The 22184-nt window shown below is 35.8% G+C and overlaps 2 protein-coding genes across 3 annotated transcripts in view; one reads left to right on the forward strand and one right to left on the reverse strand.

The window, feature by feature from the left end:
• Window positions 1-22184, forward strand: part of LOC117329623 (putative oxidoreductase GLYR1) — a 48462-nt gene that overhangs the window by 17102 nt on the left and 9176 nt on the right. The window lies entirely within an intron of this gene.
• Window positions 72-20290, reverse strand: LOC117329622 (leucine-rich repeat and immunoglobulin-like domain-containing nogo receptor-interacting protein 1). 2 transcript variants are annotated; one of them, XM_033887645.1, is made up of 2 exons: window positions 20187-20290; window positions 72-5419 (listed from the first exon to the last, which is right to left on the reverse strand). In XM_033887645.1, the coding sequence occupies exon 2, from the start codon at window positions 5330-5332 to the stop codon at window positions 2687-2689; it is 2646 nt and encodes an 881-aa protein (XP_033743536.1). In that variant the 5' UTR covers window positions 5333-5419; window positions 20187-20290; the 3' UTR covers window positions 72-2686. The 2 variants fall into 2 exon arrangements, with proteins under 2 accessions (XP_033743536.1, XP_033743537.1); XM_033887646.1 differs by lacking the exon at window positions 20187-20290 and adding an exon at window positions 14241-14343.

Raw genomic sequence — 22184 nt, forward strand, 5'->3', positions numbered from 1 at the left:
TATATGCTTTATGAAATGTTTATCACAATTAAATGTAGTAAAGACATTTTTAAAGATAAACAAGACAAAGCTGAATTACATCAATAGTTTAATAACTTAAGCACTTGACATGACATTGAAATAGACAAGACATTGGCACAAAGAAATTGTACGAAGTACAGTGTCGCATAAGAAAACACCCAATCTGTGTACATCAGGCAGGTGATGTAAATGTTCCACCGGCCCGTCGCCTCATCAGGGCAAGTGAAAATATCTACTAGGAAAATATAGATCAGGCTGGTGGAATTTAACCTGCTCTCTATTAATCTGCATCTGCTATTGGACATCTTTGCATCAGGTAAAAATAAGATTGTAAGAACAACATGTACCATCGACTAGATGAAGAATATAACATGTGCAACATAATATAACCCACCAACAAATTGAAAATTATTTTTATAAAATTCTACTGAAGTATGTTCACCTATGTTATCACATTTACCTGGCAGTGACCCATATAAGATCGATTTTATTCAAGAAATGAATAAATACCTTCTGCATATAAGGAACATCAATCCTTTCCAACACTTCTGGATCTTTTGTATTCTAATACATACTTCATTTAAGTAATTAATATAAAGAACATCAATATACAAACTTTTCGTAGTTAACCTTTTGACCTCGTATAATTATCCTATGTCCTAGTTTAATTAACATATGACCTTGTGTAATTAACATACTGATATGACGTTGTGAAATTAACCTATGACCTTGTATGATTAACATATGCCCTTTTGTAATTAACATACCAATATGACCTTGTGAAATAAACATATGACCTGGTATAATTAACATTTGACCTTGTGTAATACACATATAACCTTGTGTAATTAACATGACCTTGTATGAGTCACAGTCATTTATTCATACAATAACATAAAAGAAAAGTTTATTCTAATAAGATTGAACACTTAAAACACAAGAATTGAAATTGATAAAGTGCTTGAATTTAAAGTGATTAAAAGATTTAAAAAGAATAATCAGAAGAAACTGTATTAAAGAAAGTCAAAGTCTTCAATACAGCTTGCTTCAGTTGATCACAAAAAGATTATTAAGTCCAAACTGGTATTTACAGCGAGTGATTGTTAACAGTTGAATCTTTTGTATTTTTTCTGTGCAATCTTAAGAAATTTAATCTTAGTTGATTTAAGCAAAGTATGCATTGATTTTGGCATTTTTTAAATGCTTGAATTAACATGATCTAGAATGTGATTAGATTTGAAGACTAGACACACAAGTGCAATACAATGTGACGTTGTAATTCATTACTCTTCATAGCAATATTAAAATGTGTATAAAATAACATGTTTGGACTAGTGAAGAAGGAAAAAGTAGGCGATCAGTCTGGTTGCTATAGTAATCCAAATTGCTTATAAATAGCAGTTTTTGAATCAAAATGAGGCAAAATAAGGCTTACTATATCGCAACCCTTTTACAAAATGTGACTAGATGGTTCTTCTTGTATTGCACTAACACACAAAATGGTCAACATGACTATAACAGACAACTGTAACAAGGTTGGCACGTCCACAGAACACACTTGTATTGCTCACACTGTTCGATGTTTATTTCCAATTAGTATTCTGTTTATAGATGGTTATATATATATATATGATCATTTTATTATCTTTGTGAGAATGAGATGTATCTGTACTCATTAACTAGGTTTTTAAAAAAAAAAAAAATTATTTGAGGAATGGGATTGGACCCTTACTGTAAAATCTTTGTGTTTTTGTGACAGATGAAGAATAAAACTGAATTGAATTTGATTTTCTACTCATCAAGCCCAACAGTCCTAAGTAATTAATTCAAGTTTATTTTGGATTCACAAGCCATTTAGAGGTTCTGAACAGAATTTATTTTCTGATTAGAAATTTCAGTTGAATTGAAGGGATAGAATGGACATTACTGTGTTTGAAATCAGGTGGTTATCTGACTTCGTTTCTCCACAAACAGAAAGAAATCTGTCCTATACCAATTTCATGACCCCTATCTCTATACTCTATGACCCCAGAATGAACACAGTCTCCCTAGTGCAAACTGACTTGAGCTGTTAAAACATAAAAAATTCTGATTACTAGCTAGATACAACCAGCCTTTATCCTAGTCTTGATTCATACACTGTACTTTTGGTGTTTGTACTGTTAAGGCTATACTTAAATTCTCCACCCAAAGAAATCATATGCATCCACTTACAAATCTTCTTAATCCATCATAAAATTCAGTTCCACTTACAAATCTTCTTAATCCATCATAAAATTCAGTTCCATTTAACTCGGGTTAGAAGAAATTCCAAAGAAATTAAGAAAATTTGATTATTTCTTAATGATTTCAATTGTTCGCCTTGCAGTTTAATGATATTCATTTGTGTAAGAAATAACATGTTGTCAATCATTTGTATGACTAGTATTCTTGAATCAAAATATATATTTGCAGTTGATTATGTTTGAATCTTAAAGCTATTTACACAGAACTTACTAAAATTAAAGAAGTTTTTTATTATCTTCATTTACGCATTGTCACTCATACATCTCTGTATAGGATCTCTCACACAGTAACTTCATCCTCGTCATAATCACCATCATACTCCAGGTTAAAATTCTCACTCTCGTCTATCATCTGTATATTGACGTAAGACGAATCGCGATCATTTTCCTCGACCCTCGTCCCCCCGACTGTCGCTCTCACTAAAAACATCATAGTCTGTTAAATGTTTGTCAGGATTGTATCCTGTACTTGTCAGACTCGCATCCTCCGATTCAGGAGAATATCCTGAAGTGGATGGAGTTATCTCCCCTGGCCTTGGATTCTTTGGTAGTAAGTGTTCACAAGCTAAATGATTCTGGCTAGAAATGGACGAGGATTCAGATGTAGCTGTAACATATTCCTCATCACTGACACTGATGCTGTCCGAGGGAGACAGTATTGCCGGGTCTAGATTTGGCTCCGGCAGTATCATAGACTCAGCATGAACACATTCAGTCTCAAACACAGTACGGCAGTTGTCCATGTTCATCATCTCTAGAAGTTTGATGACATGTCGTTGCTGTAACTTGTACTTGTGGTGGAAGCGTCCTAGCTGTAGTGAGCCATAATCTCGTACCTTTAGAACCTGGTTGCTGTACATATCACGCAGCTGCTCCAGCTGGTGGGAGCTGTAATCACGTAGCTTTCCCAGCTGGTTGTTGTAATTGTCGCGTATCGACTTATAATTACCTCTAATAGTGCCGACTTTGTTGGATGCTCCCTCGCGTAGGTGAGAGGCTCCTTGTCGGAGCCTCGACACCTGGCTGGTATAGTTTGTACTGATTCGTTCCAGACGCTGATGGTATGTTTCTCGAATCTTTTGCAACTGACTATTGTAATTCTCACGAAGTCGACTCAGCTGTGATGACTTGTATTGATCAAGGTTCTCAAGAAGTTTCAAAATGGCATCACGGCGACGCTGATTGACGCAACGCCGTGCCAAAGCGGACGTGAATGCATATATCAAATTCAACATGAAGAAAGAAGCAGCACATGCCAGCCCCACAAAAAGGCTCATTATCTTTACCTCGTTTATAATCTCGTAGTTTAACCTGAGAATAAAATGCATGGAAAATTTGCTCCGAGAGTTTTGAACAACACATGAGTATGGACCTGCATCACTTCGTAATATGTAGTCAATGTACAGAGAGCCATCCTGAAGGATGATGATTCGTTCTGGATGGTCTGCGATATCTGATCGATAACTTCCTGAGCTATGCCACATGGGGTGTAACACATTTTCATCCACCTCAGTCTTAGCTGTATGCTCCACGTGGATTAGTGGATGTGAATTGTGGAAGGATATCTGCCTGTTATGAGGAAGAAACCATGTGACCACTGGACTGTTATCGCCTTCCACATCACAGAACAGGTTGGCAGGCTTTCCAATGGGTAAGAACATGACAGAGCTCTTAACAGGGGAATTTGTGGATAAGTTATGGCACTGTAAATCATTAGGGGATAAACTCTGCAGTGGATACTCATAGGACAAGTCGTCCTCAAAGCTACAGTTGAGTCTCTCCTTATTTTGGAAAGTTACTGGTAGATCCGTGGAGTTAGAATATATTGTATGTAGTATCCAGTCCAGTTCACAGTCACAGAAGAGGTAGTTCCCATTTATATTCACTGTAACGTTCTGGAACTTACTGTACACATTTTCATGAACACGAGTGATGTTATTGAAACTCAAGTCAAGATAAGTAAGATGTTGTAATCTGCGGAATAAGTTGTAGTGGATGTATGCCAATCGGGAATTGTTGTTGATCCACAGTGCTCGTAGACTTTTTAAGTCGTCAAAGGCGTTGCTGTATATATAGTGAAGTTGTGGAAGGTAGCTGATTGAAAGCGTCTCCAACTTGCTCAATCCTGCAAATGTGCCAGCAGGTATTTCAGTCAATGGATTGTGGTCAAGCGTCAGGTTTACCAGATTAGGAAAACTGGAGAATGAATTTGGTTCAAGAAGACCAATGCTGCAATTGGTTAAGATTAGGTGTTGCAATGTCTGTAGTTCTGGGAATGTTGATTGGTTCACATATGGAATACTATTGCTGGAGAGATCAAGATAAATCAGAGATGTCATGCCTTCTAATACCTCATTTGGTATCGTGTCTAGCCCACATCCCTGTAAATACAATGTGTGAACTTGACTGCAGCCTAAGAGGCTTGTATTGGTTAGAGACAGATCATTGTTAAAACTTAAATCCAAAGTTGCCAAGGAGTCGAGTTCATGGAATGTGCTATTCTCTATGATATTTACTGAATTTTCACTCAGATTTAGCTTGCGTAGCTGAGGAAGTCTGTAGAAAAGTTCTGCCTGCAGTATCTCCAGTTGATTTTTGGCTAGGTTTAGACTCTGTAGACTCTGAAGATCCTCAAAAGCTCCGGGTTGTATCACACTGATTTGATTAGAATCTAATGACAATTTCGTCAGCTGTTTCAAATTCTGGAAAAAATTCACACCAACTTCTGTAATTCTGTTATGCCCGAGGTCAATTTCTAGAAGTCCTTCTGAGAGATTCTCAAAGTTTTCTTGGCTCAGATTAGAAATGAGGTTGCCACGGAGATCCAAAATAGTGGTGTTCTGCGGAAGACCCTTGGGGACGGTTGTAAGGTTAAGGTCAGCACAACTGACCTTGACATGTCCTGTGTTTTCGTTGCCATGGCACTGACATTGGTCTGGACACAGTTGTGTGGAGTATGAACAGAACAGGAGCAGGGCCAATGCCTGCCACATGAGACTCCTCATGTGTATCTCGCTCCACTTCATGGCGACTGTCACCAACCAGCCTTGCCTGAATGTGTCTCAGCCATGTCACCAAGACACTCTCGCCTCACATTGTTAGGGGGTACAACTCTGAAAAATACAATTGGGAAAGAAAGATAATTAGTCGTTGCATATGAAAATATATTTCAGGTACTTGGAATGTATTGTGTGTAATGGAAAAAAATGTTTTAATGCAACTTGCACACTTTTTCACTAAACATCAGTATTACTAAGCTTTATTCCAGAATTTAGTGGCAGATTGTCAAGATTTCTTGTCTTGTATCCAAAACGTTCCCAGTGATAATTTTTTGTCACTGTCATGATTTTTTGAGAGTTTCAAAAGATTTAGCAGTAAGGGGGAAAAAATTTAAAATAAAGAAGCAACTTTCGCCTAGCTATAGGATAGGATAGAAGAAACACCACCAACATCTCAAATCAGGCAAGTCTACAAAATCAAAAGCTTCTACCACAGACAGATGATTGGCTATAGATCACAGTTATAGTCTGAGAGATATTTTCTGCTCTAGAATTCGTGCTGTATCATATTAACTCACTACTGTGCGAGAGCTTATAAGGATGGTCAGGTTAGGGGCTTGATGGCAGCTGTCAGTATTATAGACTGACTAATAAAGCTCCATCATAATATACGGCGAGGGTTTTATAAAATATTCTAAAAGGATCAAAGAGTCTACTCAATTGATTTCTATCTTTGTCTTATTGTAAAGAATCAGCCTTAGCTACAGACCGGGAGAATTAAGTAGACCAAGGTCATATCATTTTTTAAACAACGATTTTTTTAAAGTCTGTAGCAGAGACAAATCATTCAACAAACTAAAGTCTTTTTAAGTCATTGTAGGTTGTATTAAGTTTCCTTTCTATAGAAACTGACAATTGGTAATGGTTTGATAATCAATATGCCTCTTGTGTTTGTCAAGATTCACTTCCAATCTAGCCTTATACCTGGAAGGACGAGTGAAGTAGAGGAAGGGAGTGAAATATAGAAAAGGATTGAAAGGAAATCTAGGGGATGGGGGAAATATATTGAAAAGAAATGTAGGAAAGTGAAGTAAGGGAAAGGTTGAGGAATATATTGAGGAGCTGGGAAAGATTAACTAAATGTTCTGTTGCAAAAAGGAAATTAAACAATCTTGTAGCACATTATAGTTGGTATATTTTCATTGACATTTAGATGTGAAGCATGGAAATGTTTCAATCTATAATGGATCATATGGAGACTTAATTAATATTATTTCAAAATGATGTAGATAAGTTATGGAACAAATTACGCAGCAGGACCGTTTATCCCTGTTATGTGTGTATCACAGTTTATCAGTAAGGTGAGATAGAGACTTACGCAGCAGGTTAGAGTAAATGACTGTTTATCCCTGTTATGTGTGTATCACAGTTTATCAGTAAGGTGAGATAGAGACAGTGATTGTATTTAAAACAAATATAAATATTTATAAGTCATCAAGTTCATATATGTACTATCCTCTCCCGATGACCGATTTATCACATTATGTTGCTGTATGCACACTTGTTGATAAACGAGAACCTACCACACAGTGGTACAATTCACCTGCGATTCATAAATCCCAACAGTGGGGAGATCTTTTCCCAGAATCGTGGGTAAACAAAGGTATTAGTTTTACATCTGATTAACAGGATTATGCTGAGGATGGTGGTGTTCCTTTGTCATGTAATCCATGTTGGACATTGTTCCCAGTTTTGGAATAGGACACTCACTGATGGTTGATAACCTTTAGCAGATAAGACAGCATGGCTGACAAATCTAAACACAGCTGGTGGTTCACTAGGTCCTTCAACAAAATACTGACATCCTTTTCAATGATAAAATGACGATATTTCATCAATGACATTCTTAGTTATGATCGGCATATGATAGGAAAATTATGAAAAAATGATAGAAATAAAACCCATTGATACAAAAATGGTGAAGACAATTAATTGATATTAAACCCATTAATTGATGCCAAAATTGACAAGGTAATTAATTGTTATTAAACCCATTAGTTGATGCCAAAATTGACAAGGTATTTAATTGTTATTAAACTCATTAATTGAGGTCAAAATTGACAGACAATTTTATTAATGTGACCCATTAATTGATGCCAAAATTCAAAAGAAGTATTATTAAGATTTAGAGGTAATTTACAACTCATTGGCTAGAAATGTTTCATTAATTAGTTAGAGAATTCTACAGATTTAAAACTTCCTAATACTTGATTAATTAATGCATTTCTTGAAAATTTAAGATATTTTCAATAAAATTGACAAGGCTATCCTGTAAACCAGATGTAAATAAGGACCGATCTGCTAGGTGCATTCAATAACTGATTATTTATGGAAATGATGTTCCCATAACTTCCCATCACTATCTTCTATACGACATGATATTAGAATTATTTTATTACCATTATATCATCATCTGTGATAGTGTTGATATGAGTATGATAGAGTATGATAATATTTGGGTTGATTCACAGGTTAAATAGTCAGAAGATGTACAGTACACTTTGGATGTGGTTATCTCCCTTTCCTATGTTAAGTTCAATGCATGAATAGCATTACTCATCAGACAAAGTCCATATTAGATAACATACAACATGGTGTACGTTTGATGTCACCCTAATATAATAGAGTATGGGCCCTGTAGAATGAGTGACATTTGTAGACGAACTGACCTTAAATCAGGGTAGAAAATTAGATATACATAACCTTTATGTAACCTAAAATCAATAGTGCTGTGTGATTTTGCCCTGGTCCCACCTCACACTTCATTTACTCATGTGCTTGACTGTGCATATGATGTGAAGATCCCAATCAGAGATATCAATATGTACAAACTAATTAGTTATCAGATCCTCCGTCGACCACCTAAGGATGCATGTGTTTTTAGTCGCTGTGAATTCTTTTCTTTTTTTATTCATGGCAGACATGTTCAGGTATCTAACATGATTCCCTGCTTCTTCTGCTCTTTATTATCATTTATTGAAAACAGGCTCCAGATACTATCTGTAAATAACAAATTTCAAGAGAAACCATAATATTTGTTGAGCAATATTTATTATCTGAGGCACATGTCTTCCATTAAAAGCATGGTTAGATTGCACCGCTCACTACAGGTGTTTTCAATTGTATATCCACATGCCTACAGGAGCATTCTGCTAAGTTGATTTGTGTTGTAGCTAACTAGGATCCATGTTGGAGTTACATGGGGTCTACACAAACATGTAGAACAGGAATGCCTTTTTATCACCCAAGTTGCATAAAAACTGGGAAAGTAAGTCTTCAGAATATTGAGATGGCCTTGAAAACTGCTTATAAAATATCAGTTATTAGAAATGATTTATTTCACACTTTGTGAAATCTCTCATTTAAAACACCAATAAATCTAACATCATATAAATGTTGTATAAAAACGGCTTCTTTTTTTGTAATTGCACATTCTTAACATGATATCACTTTCTCCATGGTTGTCTGGTAAGGTAGTGTGCTGACATAAGCAGGTTAAGATATCTCAGAGGGTAATGATTATTAGATAAATTATTATGTAGAAAGTTATACAGTCAAACCTGTCATATGTGACCTTCCAAGGGAGTCAATAAAAAAGGTCACATATGACAGGTGGTCTCTTAATCCAGGTTCAAAGAAAATTACCCGAAAAGGAAAGTTCATGATTAGTCTGCCACATATGTAAAATTTAACAGCTACAAATATTAGTACATATATGAAAAGGAATTACCTCAGTCATCAATTAAGATTGTGAATATAATCAAATCTGTAAGAGACCTCTTGAGGAAAACGAAAGAAAAAAAAGAAAAAGAAAAAAAAAAAATCACTATTCACTTAATGAAATAAAATGCTTATAATATTAATAATGGACAATATATAGAAATATCCCCATTTCTACATATGTAGTACAATATCTATTTTTTAAAATTTAATTCAGTTTCTTTATTTTCATTAATATATATATTTAAATTCTTTTAGCATGTTACAATAATTTTTTAAATTTTAAAATACAAAAAATAATCAAAGAGTTTGAATGGCTAATTTGATTATTTCTAGTGCCGGATACATTTACAAAAAAAATTTATTTTTTTATTTTTTTCATTCCTGAATTCCTGGTCCGGACTTCCGTCCGGATTATTAGTCACGTAACTGCATTTCCTTCATAACGATGGAGACGTTTTTAACTGGCAAATATCTGTCCTAATGTCTCAAAAAGAACATAAATTTCAGTTAAACAGTAAGTTGACTGTTTATTCACTCTTTTTCATACTTGTCAAGTAAATGTTTGTATTTTTATCTATCAAAATTTCGTGAAAATCGTCTGAATGGCGAGGACGTTTTTTCGCCATATCCCATCTCCTTTCATTCTTTAGAAGTAAAGTACAGTTTCGTTCGTTTTTGGGTGTTATCAGGGCAAAGATAATAAATTCAATACATTTTTTGAGACAGAATAAGACATTTCATACATTTCTAAAGTATTTTTTAATCTTTGAAAGCAGACAAGTTCGTCCGGTTTCTTCTTGATTATGACTTCTGCTTCCGTTTTAAAACTCGGAAAGTCGCTGAAAAAAGTCGTTTTTCAGCATTTGGGACACGGAAATGATGGTCGTTAGTCGCGTCTGACAGGTAGTCGCTTAATTCAGGTCACTAGTGTAGTAAATAACGTTGGGAGGAAAAAATACGGTCGCATATGAAAGGAAGTCGTTTAATTCAGGTGGTCGCTAAGGCAGGTTTGACTGTACATAGTTACATGATATTAAGTGTTTTTCTTCGCCGTGGATATATATACGAGGACATGTGTGTGATGTTGACGGCTACAGAATGACAGCAAGGACATAATATATACTGTACACTCACTTATCTTGACGCGAGTCAGTCAAAAATTTAAAAACTACTAAATGAAATGTTTAACATAGATACAAGAAAAGTGCAACAGGTACCTTAATGTATGTATCTTTGTTCCTTTGAAAAATACATTTGTCCAGGAATTTTAGCTTTATAATTCTGTCCTGTAATGAAAGATTTCTGTGTAGTGTGAAATACAACACAGACAAAACTGGGAAGTTTTGAGCATGTGAGAGAAAACGTGTCACATACAATTTAGACCAGACTCCATAAAGAATGATTTAGGGAATAGAAAGCTGATAAAAGGAGGAGAGATCTGTACAGGTAAACTTAACAAGCTCGGCCTTATCTAGTCTGTACATGTAGAATACCTGATTTGTTCAGGCCACTGTGGTCAGTATCTGACCAGTAGATAATGACCACAGATTCAGTATTAATGACCCACAACAGACCAAGGTATGGACTGGAGGGAACTCTAAATAGTCTACTGTTAGTGATTCCGACTCCAGAGGCCAAGCTTTTATCGACTACTATTGTAAATTCTATCATACCAATTTTCTATACAGCCCTATTGATCAGTGGTCCCCTAATTAATGATTACCTCCTCACGATGATTTATATAGTATTTGTCAATAATATTGTTTTCTGTCCAAAATAAACTAGGACCTCCTCAAACCAAACCATAGTCAGATGATTTCCAATAACTGTGACATGAATTTCATAGCGTTTTGTGCAAGATACTGAATCTGTATACTGTCTAGGGAATAAATTAAGTGGAGCGTTGATTTGGTGGGACCATATAATTAAGAACAAATCTAGTCTGTAGGTAGATGTTCGCAGGTAGATGTAATATTATAGTCGGTAGGTAGATGTAGTATTATAGTCGGTAGGTAGATGTAGTATTGTAGTCTGTAGGTAGATGTAGTATTATAGTCTGTAGGTAGATGTAGATTATATCGGTAGGTAATGTAGTATTATGTCAGGTAGGTGATGTAGTATTATAGTCAGTAGGTAGATGTCGTAGTATGTCGGTAGTAGATGTAGTATATAGTCGGTAGGTAGATGTAGTATTATAGTCGGTAGGTAGATGTAGTATTTAGTCGGTAGGTAGATGTAGTATTATAGTCGTAGGTAGAGTAGTATATAGTCTTAGGTAGATGTCGGTAGTAGATGGTTATTCGTGTAGGTAGATTAGTGTATTTAGTCGGTAGGTAGATGTAGTATGTATATGTCGGTAGGTAGTATGTAGTATTATAGTCGTAGGTAGATGTAGTTATTAGTCGTTAGTCGTATAGTAGTGTAGTATTATAGTCGTAGGTAGAATGTAGTATAATAGTCGGTAGGTAGATGTAGTATTATAGTCGATAGGTAGATGTAGTATTATAGTCGGTAGGTAGATGTAGTATTATAGTCGGTAGGTAGATGTAGTATTATAGTCAGTAGGTAGATGTCGGTAGGTAGATGTAGTATTATAGTCTGTAGGTAGATGTAGTATTATAGTCGGTAGGTAGATGTAGTATTATAGTCGGTAGGTAGATGTAGTATTGTTGTCAGTAGGTAGATGTCGGTAGGTAGATGTAGTATTATAGTCAGTAGGTAGATGTCTGTAGGTAGATGTAGTATTATAGTCTGTAGGTAGATGTAGTATTATAGTCTGTAGGTAGATGTAGTATTATAGTCGGTAGGTAGATGTAGTATTATAGTCGGTAGGTAGATGTAGTATTATAGTCGGTAGGTAGATGTAGTATTATAGTCGGTAGGTAGATGTAGTATTATAGTCTGTAGGTAGATGTCGGTAGGTAGATGTAGTATTATAGTCGGTAGGTAGATGTAGTATTGTTGTCTGTAGGTAGATGTCGGTAGGTGTAGATGTATTGTCAGTTGGATGATTCTAGAGTGTGTGTACCATTGTCAGTAAGGTAAGGCATTGGAGAATTCTATTTATGTTGTGGTGATGACTATGAAAGCAATGTGTAATAGCTTTGCTTGTGTTAATTACAGTTTAGGATTGGTTTTCTTGATATAGCATCTGTGTTAGTCTGGTGGAAGGCTGACATAGTTACTGAATCCACAGGAGGGTTTAGGACCATGACAGTACCTGTTCAGCATCCTAGCTAGCAGACTAACACAGATAGGGGTTGTGGAGAGAGGACGTACAGTCGGACCTTAGAATTGGTTTGGGGATCGCCAGTAGCCCCCTATCATAACTCTCCTATAGCCCCTTTATGTGTCCTTGTTAGAGTTACTCATTGTCCCTATGTTTCCCTAGTTAGATATACCCATAGCCCACTATCTGTACTGGTTAGGGATATATCCATAGCCCACTATCTGTACTGGTTAGATATACCCATAGCCCTCTATCTGTACTGGTTAGATATACCCATAGCCCACTATCTGTACTGGTTAGAGATATACCCATAGCCCACTATCTGTACTGGTTAGATATACCCATAGCCCACTATCTGTACTGGTTAGATATACCCATAGCCCACTATCTGTACTGGTTAGATATACCCATAGCCCACTATATGTACTGGTTAGATATGCCCATAGCCCACTATCTGTACTGGTTAGATATATCCATATCCCACTATCTGTACTGGTTAGATATACCCATAGCCCACTATCTGTACTGGTTAGGGATGTCCTTAGCCCACTATCTGTACTGGTTAGATATACCCATAGCCCACTATCTGTACTGGTTAGATATACCCATAGCCCACTAGCCCACTATCTGTACTGGTTAGATATACCCATAGCCCACTAGCCCACTATCTGTACTGGTTAGATATACCCATAGCCCACTATCTGTACTGGTTAGATATACCCATAGCCCACTATCTGTACTGGTTAGGGATGTCCTTAGCCCACTATCTGTACTGGTTAGGGGTGTCCTTAGCCCACTATCTGTACTGGTTAGGGGTGTCCTTAGCCCACTATCTGTACTGGTTAGGGGTGTCCTTAGCCCACTATCTGTACTGGTTAGGGGTGTCCTTAGCCCTTTATCTGTACTGGTTAGGGGTGTCCTTAGCCCAATATCTGTACTGGTTAGGGATGTATTAGGACTATCAACCACTGATTGTTGAATCCTGTAGGGGTTACATTATAGGTATATAAAACAGTTTGTACGTACAGATGACAGCCTTCCTTTTAAAGGAAGTGGTCCCCTGTCTGTGATGTGGCGAGATACATGTCCCAGAATATGTTATGACCTAGAGTACATTAAGGGCTCAAAGCACTTCACATCTGAAAATAACGGCCAATATCCTTCTTTGTTGTGTATACAGGAAATGCCTTGTATGTAGATACCATGTCAGGAAGGTACACGGGCCGACATCTGGTGTAGAGGACATGTAAGTCCTCTTGTAAAGGATGCTTTACATCCTCTAGCTACTCACGTCTGTAGATACCTCGTGATTTCAGGGAAAGAAATCGTCTGAAGTACAGAGACAAGTGCCTTAAGTGGCCAACAACAGACAAACCAAGTGGTCAGGTAGACAACATTGATCACCTGGGTCTTCACTCATTCAAACTACACAATCCATTTGTCTACAGCCTGTATTCTGTTAGATATTGAACAGATACAAGGTTATTGAAGTTGGTTTATGGTGAAGACTATCTGCTATGTAATCTGACATCCTATTAAACCCCCTGCCTTTTGAGAAGACTTTCCATGGTACCCTCCCGTCCCAGCCTCCCGTCCCAGCCTCATTGATGAGACTCCTACTTCGCCTACCTGGCTTCCCTTCACTTCCACAACCCCATAGCAGTTCTATCAATAGAGATATCAGCTCAATCTGATAATTATGCTATGTATATTTACAAAGATATATAAACAATATTATATCCTTATCCTTTGTTTACTCTCGCTGATTATGTGTGATGTATATATTTTCCCTGTACAGCACTAACACTCAGTTCAATAAACATCAGCTGTACATGAACATACATTGTTTAACTAGAATAGCACTGCAGTCATCAGTGGCAGACTAGGTCCCAGGCATGTCGCTACCAACACATGTACACTTACCTGTACAGTATTCCATCTTCCCTGGAACCCACAGCTCTACTGACACTGTGTGCCTACATCCAACCAGTACATGTGCTCAGGTTTACATATGCTCTTAAACACAGTCCGGGGCTCAGTCATGTGATGATGGAGGGGTCATTAGGTCAAGGTCATAAGGTCATCATTTCATACTGTACACATAAACTACACTGATTGTGAACACAGATGTTGAATTATGTATAGAGTTGTGTGTGATGTAAATGTTATCTGGTATATGTCTGTACCATGCTGTAGCATGCTTGGTAATGTATTTATGTAATTATAAACACTACCACATGTGTCTGGAATAATGTGTACTGTACATGTGTAGAATTGCCTACACTTTCTCTGAAAACTTGTAGGCTGTCACGGTGAACATTTTGGGGTCTTCATCTTTGTTGAAGAATATACATGTTTTTTTTCATCTGTTTAAATAGCATCTCAAGTGAAAAACAAATAAAAAAGTAGCTATCAACCGATGGATATCATGTGTCAAATTAGATTATAACAGTTATGTTAGAAAATATCAAATTATTCTTTATTATGTTATCTGATATTCATAGACTTATATTGGTATGTTGGGAAGTTACTTTGACAATAGATATATCATTATTTTTTATGTGCGTAATGGTGGTTATGAACCTACATATCTACTCTGTATACATATCTTTGGAGACCCACTGTTGTGACCCATATATGTAAGTGAATGTATATTTGGATCAGCTGACAGCCCCGCTGACCGTTTATCATGTCCCCTGTTGTCCTAGACATGAAATATTGAAAGGTGTATCTCTGTGGCGATATATTTGGCTAGGATGGGTACAAGTCTGATCCGGGAATCGGTGGAATCATTACTATGTTATACTGGGAGACAAAACAAATAGCAGCTTAGCTGTCATTCATCTAAGCCTTCCAGCAAAGTACAGATGTATGAATTCATTTGAATAAATCTTCCAGCTTATTATCAGTAAAACTATAGAAATATGGTAAACATGACTTATTCTATAGCTATGCCAGTGTTTTTATTATATATCTACATAAATTATAGCTCACAATGTATTTCTATTATGCTTAAGGAAATTAAACTGGAGCTGGATGATCAGTCAGGAAGTTGTCATTACTCATGGCACCAGTCGACAGACTAATGACATCGGTCATTAACTCGTTTAGATCTCAAAATCAATTTCTTCCTTATTGGTTGTTCCTGTATAGGATTTGGTTGATGATAAGAGTTTTATATCTGATCGAATCTCTCATAATAAAACCTGCTAATGAGGCTGTACAGAATTAAGATGAGGTGTTCTGCTTTGTGTTAAGTACATCAGAGCTAATATGCAGGTGTCATGTACCATGGTATTAGACCTGCTTACGATGACGAGCAACAGTTAGGCTTAGGCCGACTGTCATTGTCTCACTTCAACATGTGACCATACAGCGTCACACTTAATGATGGTTCACCTTTCTGGTTTTACAAACATTCCTGCTAAGAACAAATTAAAGCAGGTTCTGTTGGTCTTCTTGACATATAGGCCTGAATATCACCTATCTATCTATGGTGCAAAGCTGGTGATATATGTAAAGCAGTAGACAGACAAATTAATTCCGGTAGGATTAGTTATGGCTGCCAACTGTCACGCCTGACAAAGGTGTCCTTTTGATGGTTATTATCACAATGACATGGAACATTAATTGTCCCAGTAATTGGAAGTGTTTCCTTATACTGACCCAAATGCTTGGTGTCTACCCTATTTTTTTGTGACAATTTTCAAGAAACTGCTGTTAAAGTTATTTTCACCTTTCTTTCTATTTTACCCCGCAAGAGAGAAAGTCATTCGCCCATGTTTGTAGATATTGTTCACCAACATATATATATAAGAAGTTGCTCAAAGATGTGTATGAGAAAGTCATTCACCCATATGTATGAGAAAGTCATTCACCCATATGTATGAGAAAGTCATTCAACCATGTGCATGATAAACTTGTTCACCCATGCATGAAAGTGCCATTCATCCATATGTATGAGAATGTTGTTAACCCACATGTTTGAAAAATTCATTCACCAATGTGTATAAAAAGTCAATGACATTATCATTTGTGTATATTGTTGTTTAGATGCTGGATGTTCCATTTCCTCCCACACGAGCGTTACAACTGTATATATATATTTGCATGTTACAATGAAGTGCGTTATGGAATTAAGGTGGTACCAGTGGAAAGCCTAGACATGTTTAGTGTAATGAGTAGACCTCTTGGTTTTCAAAGCTGATAATATTGTACTAGACTGACAATAAGCCCCTGCTCAGCAATAAGCCCCCTCCCCTTTCTATCAAGACTTTTGGAACCAGGCCTACATTCAGTAGTAAGCCCCCTTCCTGAAGCCCCTGCTCAGCAATAAGCCCCCTCCCCTTTCTGTCAAGACTTTTGGAACCAGGCCTACATTCAGTAGTAAGCCCCCTTTCTGAAGCCCCTGCTCAGCAATAAGCCCCCTCCCCTTTTTATGAAGACTTTTGCAACCATGCTTACATTTGATAGTAAGCCCCCTTCCCAATTTTGCTCTTGTTCCGAAAATCTTATTATATAAATTTGATTTGAATGTTGATAAAACACAAAATTTTAAAGAAATAGTTTTATTACAGTACTGTAATAAATAAAGGTTAACATTACTATCAACATGTAGTATTGTTATACTCAATTAACTGATTATCAGATCAATAGATGTGATCGTCAGATCAACAGTGATTGAAAATCTTAAATACATAGGTATAGTTCATTCAGCTATTAAATTAATTAGTGGTAGAGAGGTATAGTTCATTCAGCTATTAAATTAATTAGTGGCAGAGATGAATAGATCCTCCAGTGAACCGTAAATGTGATTGGTCAATTAATACCTAATATTCAGGTGAATCAGTGTGGTACATACACATTCAATATTGCAAGCCCTTTGACACCTTGAGTGAGTTGTAACACCCGGAAGACCAGCCATGGCATTTCATAATTTGGCATGGAAATTCGAATTCTGGAACAAATTATTGTGCTGTCTGTATGATGAAAACGCACTGTCTAGGCCAGTTTAGTTGATACTATTATGTAAATAAAAAACGCACGGCTACGAAAACTATGATATCATCACGTGATCAGTAGAGTTACTTCCCTTTCGCTGTGGATTGTCTACAGCATCAATGACTAAAATAAACTCTAGGCCGCACTCATCCGATCAAAGTGAAATTTTGCACACTGTTATTTTTGGGTTTGTGCATGTATATATGTAACAGAAACATATGAAAAATTAGTTAAACGACTACTGTGTGCGGAAACTTCGCAGTTACACATTAATAGATCCTAACTTCACCGCTGCATTTCCATATTATGCACTCGTCTTTTCTAAGCGAACTGGTAAAAAATGTCTCTTAAAATACCATTGATTTTAACTAGGAATTCCTATAAAACAAACAGAAAAATATAATATAACACGAATTTTAAAGTGGCGACATAGAATAAAATTACGTCAAAACGTTCGGCAAAAGCCTCTTCCATTTTATGTATTTTCCATTTGCCGAAAACATAACTTTGTATGAAACCTGTTTTAGAACTAGGCCTACATTCAGCAATAAGCCTCCTGTCTTTCAAATCCCTTTATTTCCTACTAGAGCTTGGGGGGAGGGGTTGGGGATGGCTGTTATTGCAGGTTGAGTATCGTACTAAAAAAAAAAACAAAGAACCAATGCCGTCTTGATATGGAAAGTTCATTTTGATTCATTGCGTTGATTTTAGTACAGGTTGTTACCTAATGGATTCTGATTTTTGTAATGACTTCCGAAGCATTCACATAAATTGCAGTTATTGCATTACAAGTCTCCATTTTTGTTCTAATTAAGAATTGATTCTTTCTGTGATATTCTCTTTCATCAAAAAACAATAAAGAGGCATTTTCATATCTGAGAAGACTTGTGCCAATATAGAAACACATTCCAACTTTGAAGAACTGTTACAGACGGAATCTTTGTATGAAACCTTGATTTATTTAATTAGCTGTGATACCAATATAGCTCACCAACCTGTCTGAGTTCTTGATAAGATCGTTTAAAATACTATCACTGAACACATCTGACTACTGGTAGACCTTGCTTGCTGCATTGTAATAAAGAATACCTAAAATTACCTGATTGACTTGGAGAGGAAATTTTGCAGAAAGCACCACTTAAACTTAATATAACTGTTAAGAATAGATATACTCCAGATCAAGGGAGAGTTTTTTAAAAACAAATTATATGTTTTTATGTTCAGATTTTCGTATATAATTAAATCAATATCCACACTCTTTGAGGGAGATTTTTTATACTTGTGGATGATTTTGAAATCTTCAGACATATTCCTCTTCCCTAAATGACAGTGGTCAGTTTGATGTGGTCAGTTGATGTATTGCTGGAGACAGTGGTCCTGCTGGTCTGACCACTTGACCAGTCGCTGTGTACTTATACACTGTACAGACTGTAATACAGTAGTTCCTGTGATGTGTATTTCATCTGATATATAGTGAGACACTTCACTCTGTATAGCAATATTTATGTTACCAATTTTCTCATACAATATTTACACACTGTTCAGAATCAATAGCTTTATGTCTATGTTTACCTGATGTTTTTTTTTTCTTCCCAAGTTTGATGCCATAAAACATCATTTGGATTGTTACTTGTAATACACACAACCTGGCACCTAATTACAGATTTTTCATCTGGTCTGGGTAAAGTTTTTTTTGAAGCACAAAAAAAAAACATAAATCATTACCCTGTTGTGTTTGGTATTTGTTAGGATATGTAGATTTTGTATGGTTTGTTCCAACACACCAGCTGTGCTTAAATAATTAAATTGCCCCATGTACCAGGTACATATAGCATTATCTATAGTTGTGTATTGTTTTAAACAATTTAAAAAAACCTTTTATAGACCTTTCCTGTTTATTGACATTTTTTACTGTTTTATCCACAGAATTAATTCTTTAAAATGAAACTGCTTAGGAAACATTTGTTCTAAATTTTAAGTAAATTTCCAGGGAAAAAAAAAAAGAAATTTGCACCAGGCAGTGATCCAGGTAACATTATGTACAGTTAAGCATACATTCCCTCAGAGGTCTGTCTATTTTACAGTTTTTATGTACAAAACTCATTTATAGTGTTTTAATGGAATGTCATTTTTCATGACAGAGATTTGTTAATATTTGGTGAAACTTCAGCTTCTGTTATATCAACATCAAAACCCAATGTTCTCCAGGATATTGTCAAGATAACAAAATGTTTAATATTATATATGGCATAAAGTGTGTATTTTTCTTGCATTTCTCTTATTGAAAATCATTTTGGCTTTTAAAGCCAGCAGTAAAGTTGTATTTGAATGCTGAAACTGAAGATGATTCACAGTGACTTTTCCTTTAGTAAACTTGTTTTTTGTTTTTTTTATTTCAGTCAAATTTAAAAGTTATTAGATCCCTCGGAAATTGTTATCATAGATACTGATTTCACAGATTTACGTTATACAGTGATTCTTACTGAAGTTTGATTGCACATGTATTGTTGAACATATGTTTAAAGTATAAGGGCTTGTAGTTTTCTAGCTCTAAAAGTATAAAGGCAATATATTAGTATCATGTTGAGTCAAGCAATTCATGAAGATGTTGCTAGTCAAAAGTCCTATCGTACAAATATGTTCCATATATAAACATGTGGATTACACCTTAGGGGAGAGTATGAAAATACTATCTCTTGTATTGTAGTCTACAGTTAGACAAAAACTACACAAGGCGGGATGATGATTTCACCGGAGAACAAAGACAACTCTCACTATAATTAGTCTGTGGCCCCGGTTATGCATATTAGGTATGGTGATGAAAACATCCCCTAAAACACAATATAAATAAAGGGCTATTCTACTTACCATGTTTCACAATCAGCCAGTTATTTCACTGCCCAATCCTCTTCTTGAACCAGGCTGTATTGATCAGCCTCCATGATTGTGACCTTGAGCTGATCCATCCTGGTGACCTGTAGGGTTGGCGAGGCTGCTGGGCTGTTCCATTGTGTGTAGGGGTGTACACCAGAGCTGGCTGCTGTGGCTGTACTACTACAGAGCTGGTATCGATTTCTGAGAGTTTAAACAATTATGCAAAATAGCCCTGAAGTAAAAGTACTCATTGACTTGTTACACTTTTAACAGTACATGTAAAATGTATTTTGCTGATTATGAATTACAAGTTTATGTACTATCAAAGCTGGCTTCAAATTTAATTCGGAAACCCAAACGACTATCAAAACTAACATAAAATAATTGATACCATGACAAACAATCAGAATTAGCTCAATCTATTCTACCTATGAACATGCGTTAATGAAATACCCTACAGTCAGTGTATGACATATATTGGTATGTAAATGAGGCTGTATGATATGCAAATGAGACTGTTTGATATGCAAATGAAGCCACTTCATTGCCTGCATACATTGGTGAATGTGATAGTTGTGTTATATGGGTAAGGTTTTCTCAGATAAAAAACAAATTCGCACGATTGCTATGATATCAGAAAATGTACATAGTGGTAATGGTAATGTTTTAATTTTGGTTTGGTTTGATTTAGTATTGTTTAACGTCCTATCGACAGGTAAGGTCATTTAAAGATGACCTCCCCTGTGTGTGAGATGCGGTATGGTCGTTTTTATTACCTTGCGATAGTGCAGATCTGATGCTGCCAAAGACACCCTGCAGGATACCCCACCCGGTCACATTATACTGACAACGGGCGAACCAGTCGTCGCACTCCAATAAGGCAGAGTGCTGAGCAGGAGTAGCAACTACCTATTATATTACAAATTAACAAAGGATGTTAATTTCTGTCCATGACTGGCAGGTTGCAAAAAAGCTTCATTGAAATTAACACCATCTATGTGCATATCATATGAACAGGCTTGACTTCATAGCATATCTATATAGAATTGTTCAGTTATAGGTGAGTGTTTTGAAATCTATAGAATATACATGTCTGTGTGTTAATAGGGCATTGCATAGACTGTTGTACATTAATGCTATATATCAATTTGACAAATGAGAAATAATTCATCACCAACTGACAAAATTATCAATAAAGATTATTTTCTCCCATCACTCATACATATTAGTATTGATCATTCATGTCTTTCCATTTACGTGCTGACATGTGTTACTAAACACACATCGGAACATCTAATAGTCTCCATGATAAAATATATTTAAAAATTCTAATGATCTTTGGGATTTGTGAAATCTTGATCTGCTGCTTTGCTAGATTATTTAAATCAGAAGGTGATTGTAAAATTAATAACAATTCTAAGATTGTGTAAAATAATAAAAACTTTTATGTTTGACAATTGGAGTATGAAAGTGCCCTGTGTTTGAGGACATTTACTGTTCAGGGATTTGAACACAGCTAGGGCCTCTAAACCCTGTCACCCTTATTTTAAAATATATATCTTTCATGTGTATACATAAACACATATATTGGGCATTGCTGAGTAATTTAATAAATTGAACTTAAAAAATAAATGTATAAATTAAAAAATTATAAGGTGATTAAGTGATAGGTATTAAATTAATATTATATACTCTAGTCTTGAGTTGTAAATATTTTATACTCTAGTCTGGAGTTGTAAATATTTTATACTCTAGTCTGTACTCTAGTCTGGAGTTCTAAATATTCTATAATCTAGTCTTGAATTGTAAATATTTTATACTCTAGTCTGGAGTTGTAAATATTTTATACTCTAGTCTGTACTCTAGTCGGGAGTTCTAAATATTCTATAATCTAGTCTTGAATTGTAAATATTTTATACTCTAGTCTGGAGTTGTAAATAATTTATACTCTAGTCTGTACTCTAGTCTGGAGTTCTAAATATTCTATAATCT

This window comes from Pecten maximus, chromosome 6 (assembly GCF_902652985.1).
Source record: "Pecten maximus chromosome 6, xPecMax1.1, whole genome shotgun sequence".
In the NCBI taxonomy this organism is placed as follows: Eukaryota; Metazoa; Mollusca; class Bivalvia; order Pectinida; family Pectinidae; genus Pecten; species Pecten maximus.

What these genes read in the sequence shown, in the direction of transcription:
- LOC117329622 (XM_033887645.1), bottom strand. Translation starts at nt 5,332, where the DNA reads ATGAAGTGGAGCGAGATACACATGAGGAGTCTCATGTGGCAGGCATTG.